The sequence below is a fragment of the Benincasa hispida genome, chromosome 9 (genome assembly GCF_009727055.1).
Source record: "Benincasa hispida cultivar B227 chromosome 9, ASM972705v1, whole genome shotgun sequence".
NCBI classification, from domain to species: domain Eukaryota; kingdom Viridiplantae; phylum Streptophyta; class Magnoliopsida; order Cucurbitales; family Cucurbitaceae; genus Benincasa; species Benincasa hispida.
Window position 1 is genome coordinate 76,165,782 of NC_052357.1, and position 9,825 is coordinate 76,175,606.

At 36.6% G+C, this 9,825-nt stretch overlaps 1 protein-coding gene across 16 annotated transcripts; it reads right to left on the reverse strand.

Annotated features, from left to right (window-relative positions):
- Window positions 1–471: 471 nt before the first annotated feature.
- Window positions 472–8,307, reverse strand: LOC120085138 (O-fucosyltransferase 16). Of its 16 annotated transcripts, none has more exons than XM_039041004.1 (17): window positions 7,809–8,307; window positions 7,635–7,702; window positions 7,409–7,474; window positions 7,254–7,312; window positions 7,114–7,168; window positions 6,970–7,029; window positions 5,897–5,975; window positions 5,291–5,490; window positions 5,157–5,213; window positions 4,957–5,047; window positions 4,616–4,692; window positions 4,213–4,301; window positions 3,945–4,128; window positions 3,572–3,753; window positions 2,924–3,026; window positions 2,257–2,591; window positions 983–2,162 (listed from the first exon to the last, which is right to left on the reverse strand). In XM_039041004.1, the coding sequence occupies exons 8-17, from the start codon at window positions 5,447–5,449 to the stop codon at window positions 1,715–1,717; spliced, it is 1,725 nt and encodes a 574-aa protein (XP_038896932.1). In that variant the 5' UTR covers window positions 5,450–5,490; window positions 5,897–5,975; window positions 6,970–7,029; window positions 7,114–7,168; window positions 7,254–7,312; window positions 7,409–7,474; window positions 7,635–7,702; window positions 7,809–8,307; the 3' UTR covers window positions 983–1,714. The 16 variants fall into 16 exon arrangements, 14 of the variants coding, with proteins under 14 accessions (XP_038896932.1, XP_038896933.1, XP_038896931.1 ...); XM_039041005.1 differs by having other exon boundaries at window positions 7,397–7,474; XR_005483818.1 differs by adding an exon at window positions 472–732 and having other exon boundaries at window positions 1,333–2,162; window positions 7,114–7,474.
- Between the last annotated feature and the right edge of the window lie 1,518 nt (window positions 8,308–9,825).

Consider the following 9,825-nt stretch of genomic DNA (forward strand, 5'->3'; position numbering starts at 1 on the left):
TAAAAAAAGAAATTTAGAGGTAAGAGTGTCCATAAACTTAATTTTCAAAAACAACAAAAAACAAAATAATTATCAAACATAACCTAAATTATCTCAATTTATTTCACAAGCATAACCATACACTTCTCACCTCCATATCAATGAAATAAACTCGATTATTTACTTTATTTTACAAATTTTGACATCATACTTTATTAAATCAATTTGATAATTAGTGTTAACTTAATAGCACAAAAGTTTCAGACTACGGATTATGAAATTACTCAATAATTAAATTACAAAATTAGCCTGGTATACAAAATTTCTCAAACTTCAACAAGTTTTAACAACTAAGTAAATATGTTTCATTTATTAAAAAAAAAAAAAAACAAACCAATCACGAGGATAGCTTAATTCTCCAACCTCATATTGTTGAATATATATAAATAAATAATATTAATAAATCTTTAGCCCACAGACCATAAATACCAATTGAAGAAATACTATCATAACGCTAAATTCAAAATGAAATAACAATAGTTGTCCTATAGATCTCCCCGTTGTTGATTGGAAATTGGAAACGGACATTCCGAATTAAAGAATTCGGAATGAAATATGATTAAAACATTTATAGCTCCCACATAAATAAGGAGTTGCTTAGTCTTACTTCACCGTCGAGAAACGAAAGGATCCAGTGGAGACGGGGTGGGGCCTGTAGCTCAGAGGATTAGAGCCCGTCGTGTGGGCCTCCCGCTGGGGGCACACTCCATTAGATAAAATTTTGATAGAATGATGTAATTTGATAGCTAACAAGACAATACAAATGAACGATAAATATGATTAAGAAAGAACACAATTCGGAACTCATCTAATGAAGGATTAATAGCAGCAACATTTGATCAACCAATTTTGAGACTAAAATAAGTATAACTCAAAATTTAGCAACATAATTAGAACTAAGAGTTTAAATAAAGAGGGGGAAACCAAGACAAAGGCCAACGCAGAATCTCAAATGCAAGTTACCAGCTCTAATCTTGAACTATTATTAATTGTTAATAGTAGAAACTTGAAACATTCAAAATACTGATAAATAGAAAATCCACAACACATTGATGACGACACAAGAAAAGAAAGGCAAACTATTTTCTGGAAGGGCTAATCTATGGGACCATAAGATAACATCAATAGAAAGACAAACAAATTTTGGAGGGATAATGCTGTATTCGACTATACAGCCATCCTTAGAAATAAAGAGAATCCATGCAAAACCTAATTACCAACTTCACAAGGCAAAATCATTTAAGAATATGAACCACACTGAAAAAATGTACAGGCATGGTTTCAAAACCCTACCTCAGAAGAATCTGACAATCACAATGCATTTCTTTGGTTCCTGCAAGCTCTCATTAGCCCCCTACCCAACCTTGCTTGCAAAGCCCCTGCACAGCACTTTGTTGATACTCAACTTGTTGATGCAATATCTGACTGTTAAAAACCGCGGCCAAAAAGAACGTATAATGATTGTTCGAAACATGGGAGACGTTTTCTTGGCTCTTGATGGGGTGATATATACAGAATGACACACATACGAACCAAAATCGACAGGTTTGTCTTGTTGAATGAAAAATGATCTTGGGGGATCTCACTCTCAATTCGTTTCGAGGTTGGGGTGCAAAGTTTGTGAAAGAAGGGATAGTAAAGTACCAATATGAGTAAGGATCACCATACCGCTTGTTTAGTCTGAGAGCATCTCTTCCAATTCAGGCTCCTCAGAGTTAATTGCATCATAGTCCAAACTTGTTGCATTGAATGGACCTTTATCTTGAAAGTCAACTTGATCTTCCTCTTCCTCCGAGTCGGGCCATTCTGGCTCATAATTGTTGTTTTGGTCGTCTAGTGCTGCAGGCTCATCTCTCCTCGGTGTAATATCACCCTTAGCATATTTTCTGGGTCCTGAATCAGACTTTACATGAGGCTTGGCATCTTCACATATACAAGGCGATGGGTTTTCATGAAATTCACCCCTGCCTGGCCTCACCTCATTTGGCTCTCCCATAAAGCCTCTCTGATAAGTTCTAACCCTGGAGGAAAATGCTCCCCATGTCATGTTGGCTCTATTCAAGAACAACCTATAGAGTTTCTTGGCATTTGGACGAATGGTTGGCTTGTGTCCGAAGTACCTTCTGAAATATAATTGAAATTTTAGAAAATTATTCATCAGATCAGATAAATGTTTTAAAAATATGTTGTGTGTTGGGGGGGGTGGAGAGGGCGCACCTTCTTCCAGCCAATATTCTTGCCATATTGCCATTATTGTTGGTGACAAACACATCACTCTCATCGCAGACAATGAAATCAAGTGCAGCCATGCGAGAAGAATATGAAGAAAATTTGTCCAATTCTGCCTTGGAAGCTATGGTCTCTTTCGAATGGAAATTAGGAAAAAGGGCTTTCAAAGGGGCTAGTGTCTCTTCCCCTCCATATACTTCTCCAGATGCCACATAGATATGAACATCCTGCCCATATCCAAGTGCTCTCAGCATCAAACCAACCTCTTCTGGTGTCAGTGGACATTTTCCATGCCTCCTTTCTTTATCAGGATTGCTTACTTGCTGAAATAAATTAAAATCAGTTTAATACAACATAACATACGACACGTTACTGGTTGTCATCTTGTGTTTGAATTAGAACTTAGAAATTAGACTCATCTTTATATTAGAAAGTATGAATATCTGAGACAAATTTTTGCTTACACATGAATTCTATAGAGGACCCAGCTCATTATTGTTATGCTATTAACTATATTCCCCAAACACGGATTAATTATCCCGCTGGTCAATTTCATTTCACAACAATTGACTTGCAAGTATTGGTGAGAAGTATTGGATTTTCCGTACATAAATCAAACAAAGGGATCCATGGAATTAAAACTAAGACTCCTTACATGTAAGGTTTTCCATCGCCTTCGGATAGCTCCAAGTTCTCTTCTTTCCTTTTCACCTCCACCATAATAGCAACCTGAGAATGCTAGCATATCTGGCTCAAACCTATGGTAATACACAAATGGCGGGGTCAAAATCACAACTGATTTCCCATTCTGCAATAAGCTTCGGTATGCATTACATGTCATGGAATCTTCAGTATGCATTACATGTCATGGAATCCAGAGTAAACAAATTCCTATTCCACAATATCATATGCACATTAGAATTTAGAACTTTCACTCAGACAAGGAAATTTATTTGTTTGCAGAAATTGAAATCGATTCGGTATTTTGAGCTACAAGAGTCCATTTAAAACAAAAAAACAAAAAAAAAAACACACACACACTACATGTGTCTACCTTTGTAAAATTAAATGTGTTTCTATGTGCAGAAAAAGGAGCATAAACCGGCACAAAAGAATTTTGTATTTCATTTCATCAAAGCAAGCAATTTCTGATGAATTATTAAAATCTGCAGTCCATTTACTAAATAAATCATTTGAGAACAGTAAACCTGTGAAACGACTCTATGCTATAATAACTAACCAATAAACAGGAAAGACGAGCAATTCATCAATAATTTAGGACCAAGGGCTTATCATCACATACCTGAGGTGCAAAGCAATGTAATGATTGCTTCTTGCCCGCATTCGATGGACCAGTTTTTCACCCATTCTCTGTATTGGGTAAGTGAATTTCAAAGCATGGTAGTTAACTCTACATCTCAGTTTCTGTAAATCTGTCTCCAACTTGTTTGCTAGTCTATAATCGAACTTGGAGAGTTGAATAGCCTGACACATTAAGAATACTTCTGAGTATATATTTAAAAATTAATATAAACTTTTTTTTTTAAAGAGAAAAATTAATATAAACTTGTGACATAGAAAAAGCACAAAACTGAGCAGTCACAGACCACTGTACAAAGTTTCTAACAAAGGCATATTTACATAATCAAATGGGTTGTAGAGAACGGAAAACTTACATGCCTTTTCAAGAGAACAGGTAATACGCGGCTCTGATAACATCTTTCACTACACTTCCTGGGGACACGCATTGAGTGTGTATTCCATGTTTTCCCACCCCTCTTTGGTAGCTGATGAATGATTTTCACATCTTTTGACAGGAATGATACGAACCAATCAACATCAAAGATCTCTGAAAAGTTGCTGTTGAGAAATAACAAACACATTTCTATGATACGAGGATAACTAAAAGCAGAAATTACTTCTATTTTATAAAACGTAACCAACCTGGAATCCCTCCAAAAGGACTTCTGATCAAGCTTAGGGACAACAAGTGTAGCATTTAATATACGTGCTGCAACAACTGCATCTGTTATCTGCCATTCGGAGCTTTAGTCAGCTTGAAAATAGTTAGAGAAGTAAATAAATCAATTCAATTTTAGCATGATAGCTATGGAAGGCATACACAAGTAATACGATAATAGCCAACTTCTGCATAGCCTGCGGATAGGCTATTCATTATAAATTACTAACAAGTCACAACAAATCAAATTCAAACGTATTTTTCTTGTCAACATTTATATAATATTTTGTTTTCATTGGGATTCTCTCAATCAATCTTTAAGGCTTATTATGAATAGCAAAGCAATACAAAACCATCAAGAAGAAAAATGCAAGCCCATGAGATTACCCCAGTTCTTTGTTGATTTAAACCTCCACTAGTTGCAATCAGCAAGTAACGATTCGGATGCGTGATAGCATTAGCTTCTGCAGCAATGTGGGAAAATATTAGTTCTGCTTCTCAACCAAAAACTTAAAAAGCATATAGAATGCTAGCTCAGTACATCCGAGTTTAACATGAATTCGTTCCTCCCTCTTTTATTTTCAAATTAAAAGAAAAAAAAAAAGGAAACAACAGTATTTGAGAATTTTAGTTTAGGGATCTAATTCATCTCAAATCATCAGAAGAAAATATTCCGATTTAATTTCTTCCAATTGCTTAACAGCAGATAACTTTTGAATGCAACATACTCTGAAACTTGTTGCTAGCATTACTACATCCAGAGTAGAACTTGGCATTTCTGGAAGTCCAAAGATCACGACCGGATCTCGCTCCATTGCGCTGGTTACAGAAGCAAGAAATCACATCAAGGGAACAAAGACCCGTCAGCTCCAGCAACTAGGAGAAACAGTAAAAGACACTGAAGTGGCAAATTCCATAAAACCCTAACCGGAACACGAAAATGCGAAACTCCAATCGCCACGTCGGAAGCAGCATTGAACTGAACCTATCCCATGAAAAGCAATTAGAATAAAAAAGAATCAATCAAAACACAAGAAACACAAAGTGAGAGGAGATAGATACCGGAGGAATGCGGCGGTGATGGTCGGAATCATTAGGAGAAGGAGCGAGAAAAGAGAGAAGTGCAAAGAATAGAAGCAGACCACCAAAAATGGTAGATATGAATGGGATCAAGAATCTAAAACGATGATAATAATGGTTGCGCCGCCGCTGAAAAGCCATAGCTCCAGGTGTCACACTCTGCCCAAGTTACCCTTCCGAACCTAGGACATGACATGACGACAATAGATTTCAATAAAACTATGAAATCCAATATCGTACTCTAAAAAGCATTTTTCAAAACTAAGTGGCTAGAAATCTTTCATAGTAAAAACCGTTGGAAATATAATTTTCTAAATCAAATTTTATAAAATTTTTGGCAGAGTTTCCCCTGAAAATTTAATAAACCACACCTGAAAAAGAAAAATACACTCCCAAAATATTCGTTTAAAATCAACAACCAAGTGTGTCTCACTACACACTCTTCAACATAATCCAAATCACCATATTAGAAACACATCATTAGAATCAAATAAGAGAAAATCTGCAGGTTTTCATTTACAAATAATTTGAAACTAAGACTAGCCACTCTATTTACAAATTAGGGGGAAAAAGTGATAGCAAAATTACAAATGCCGAAATTGTGTAATCTAGATAAAGCTGGTGACAGATCTCATGTCTCGTAGGCTGTTGGAACTTCATTTGCTACCTGGGGGGAAATAAAAGAAAATCGTGAGTTGGAAAGCCCAGTGAGTGACAAGTCCATAATAACATAGAATTTATCAAACCATGCTTCCAGTAATAGCAATCAAAACACATTCTTGACATTTAATGACATGACCAAATTTCTAGAAATAAATATGATAAAACATATACAAGTTGTTGAAAATCATTATAAAACCAATAATCATATCCAAGTTTACCACACTGGAGTATGCCAAATATACGCCAAGCATAGTTCACACATGTTCAATATCATCAAAGAACATGTGGCCCTGCTGAACTCACACATACCCAGTACCTCCAGCAGTGGTAATTCCTAGTATAAAGATCACATCAAAATCCTCACCAAACCTATACCCAAACCTTGGTTGATGTAGAGTAATCTCAATACACCAACATCGAAAAATAAGCCTTAGTTGATGTAGTTACAACTCAATACACCAACGTCGAAAAAATAAGTCTTAGTTGATATAGAGTAAACTCAATACACCAACGTCGAAAAAATAAGTCTTGGTTGATGTAGCGTAATCTCAATACACCAACATCGAAAAATAAACCCTAGTTGATGTAGAATAATTTTAGTACGCCAATGTCAATATCTCGTCCTACGTGCACGTAGACATGTCCCCAAAGGGCTAACCAACACCAGTACTTGATCTAGTGGTTTGAAACGACTTACCATAAATCTTTCATAATCTTTTTCCATCAAAAACATCTCTTCCATAAATCATTTACAATCCATAGCCTTCAAAACACATGGTTTCCATAAATAACATTTCAATTCAAATCATGTTTCCATAACATAAATCCTCAAACATATTTTTTTTTCCCCAACATCTAAGAACATTTTCATAAAACCATAGAAACTGCTAAAAATCATTATGAGAGTTCATGGGCAAAACAATGATCATTTCAATCAAGCTATTCAATTCCATAGGCACCATATTCACAAGAGAAATTTTAAAATAGTAGTCACTCACAGTTGTAGGCCAATATCCCTTGGGTTATAAGCTTCTCCCACAAAAGTCCCGAATTAGAACCTATAATCATAAATCCAAATTTAAGTTCACCCCTAAGGCCTAATTTCATCCACCAAAATAACCAATTAACTCCAAATAGATTACCCTAAGTGTGGCTTGATTCGAATCCCACTTCAAAACTACAACTAAGTAATCCAATCTGTGCAAAGTTCGATAATAATTGTCACAAACCCAAATTCTAGCAACAATGTAACAATTCCAAAAGAGTTTCAAGGCCTCAATACCTATCAAAATGTCCAAACATCGTTAACTTTGCTGGATAGTGACTTCAATCCCTTGAAATCTTTGAATTCAACATAAAAATTTGAAAATAACTCAATTATTAGACTAGTACTTCAATGGGTAACCAAGAACTATTAATACTAACCTCCTAACTTACCAAAACCTTGCCAAGATCGGTCTCAAACCTATTGGATAGCAACTCAATTCCTTTCAAAACTTCAATCTAACACCAAAATATGACGGGTATTACTAAGTCAATGTCAAAATTTATTGGGTATTCAAAAATCTCCAAGCAAAACCACCAACACGGACCAAAGTATTGTGGGCAACAATGGAACGAACTCAGTATCCAACGGCAAACAAGATATTGCTCATGTACTTACCAAAAAAGTACAATCTTACTGAACCTCAACCCATTGGACAGTACATTAATGTTCCCCAAATCTTGAATCTAAAGCCAAATCACAAAGAGCATCATTCAATTTAGGACAAAAACTTATGGGTATTCAAAAATATCGAAGAAACCAACTCAACTAAGCAAAATTCACCAAACTTACCAAACCTTACCCAAAAATCCAAGAGTTCAGCGAGATGGAGTGCAGATCTGGCGAAATGAAGCGAAGCCCGCGCTTGAACAGGTCCGTTACGAAGCTGGACCTCGACGACGGCGTGGACGACCTCGACGACGACGAGCGGATCTGGCTGGATCGACTTGACTGGCGTCGAAAGTAGCAGAAAACAGCTGCAGATCTGGCGGCGAAACCCGAGAGGGAGAGGGAGAAGGACTGCAGCGTCGCTGCACGTGAGTGGCTGACAACGACGAGGTCTGCCCGGATCGAGCTCAACGCCGAAAGACCCAGTGGCTACACTGCGCGCGACTGAAAGGGGAAGTCAATTGGACAGCAGCGGCGAGAGAGAGACGCCGACGGAGCTGCTTCGCGTGAGGGAAAAGAGAGATCGGACGAGGGAGAGAGATCGGGCGTGAGAGAGAGATGGGGAGGGGGATTTCGAGCGTGAGGAAGAAGAAAGAAGAAGAATTTTTTTTTTTTTTTTTTTTTTTTGAAAAATTTACCTTAAAAATATACTAGTGTTTTCAAAATATACTAGGGAAATTTGTATGGATGACCCAAAATTTGGGCCAAAAATGTCAAATGACCCATTTTTAAATAATGTCAATTGACCTCTACTGACATCATCGTCATACCAAATTACGTAAATTGCCCTTACACCGGCCTCATGAGATAAATTTCGCTCTTGTCTGATTAAACGCTCTCGCTCTCGCTTGAAATTCCCTGGTTTGATGTGATTGCTCGTGTGTAATGCTAATTTCACAATTTTCACGACGGAAGCCTCAAATCAAATAAATAATACATAAACACAATATGATGGTGATTTCTTTAAACTCTATAGTCCATTTCAAAGGTGATTAATTCTCTGGTTTTCGACGGTGTTTTGTTAAACGGAGATTTTTCGAACGGGGATTTCCGAGACGAGACTTTCTCATAAAGAAACCACTTTTTCAGAAAGGTGAATTATTTTGAGTCTGTTTAATTATTTTTTATGTGTTATTTCTGGAAATGTAGCATTACGAAATTTTGTATTGGAAGAAAGTAAGAAAGAGGAAGAGTAAGAGAGAGAGCGAGGAGATAACGAGATTACGAGAGAGAGTGAGATTTTGAGAGAGCGAGATTTTTAGAGAGAGCGAGATTTTGAGAGAGAGCGAGATTTTGAGAGAGTGCGAGATCTTGAGAGAGAGCGAGAGTACACTTCAATTACTTGTACAGCTTAATGACAAATGTTCTCTTGTTTTGTAGGATGACAAAAAAGTGTCTACTTATTCGATTTGGAGGTGATTGGGATGAAAATGAAAGTTCATATATTGGGGGACAGTTGAAAGGAATTGTTGTGCCTCATACATTGAATTATGAAGAACTTAAATCTCGCATTTACAGGGTTACAAAAGTCAGTTCTTCAGAGTTTGAACTTATCCTTAAAGTAAAATATAATCTTGAATTTGAAGTCTCTCCACAATGCATAATTAATGATGATGATGTTCACTTCCTTCTTTTGCGAGAAGAGCTTAGTAGATTTCAGATCACTGTAACGTTGAAGTCTAAACAGGACGAAAGGGTTGGAATAAGGTTTGAAAATGTGAGTTATGATGATACGACTGTGGACAGACAATACGAGGAATCATATCAGCTTCGTCGGGAAGAGGATGATATTCCATTGTCTACTAACACTGTACCATCAACATTTGATTATATGGATTGTGGTCCTTCAGTAGATGTGAATGAGCAACCAGCAGGATTGAATGAAATGGATCGTGATCATGGAGATGTGCATCGTTCTACAAGAGCTTCAGTGGTTCCACCATCTGTGTCTTCAAGTCATAGGACAAAGTTGATTATGCCTGGCACATCTTCATCTGGGATAGAGGACATTGAAGTTGGTCAACTATTTTTTAGCAAAAAGGACTTGAAAATGAGATTATCTATTTTGTCCATCAATAGAAATTTTGAATTTAAGGTCAAGAAATCAACCAAATCTCTGTTCACTGTCAAATGCATTGGA

What these genes read in the sequence shown, in the direction of transcription:
- LOC120085138 (XM_039041013.1), bottom strand. Translation starts at nt 5,449, where the DNA reads ATGGCTTTTCAGCGGCGGCGCAACCATTATTATCATCGTTTTAGATTC. An exon ending in TCCTTTTGGAGGGATTCCAG is followed by an intron (nt 4,129 to 4,212) that starts GTTGGTTACGTT and finishes ATTTCTCAACAG; the next exon opens with CAACTTTTCAGAGATCTTTG. An exon ending in GGCGATGGAAAACCTTACAT is followed by an intron (nt 2,592 to 2,923) that starts GTAAGGAGTCTT and finishes AATTTATTTCAG; the next exon opens with CAAGTAAGCAATCCTGATAA.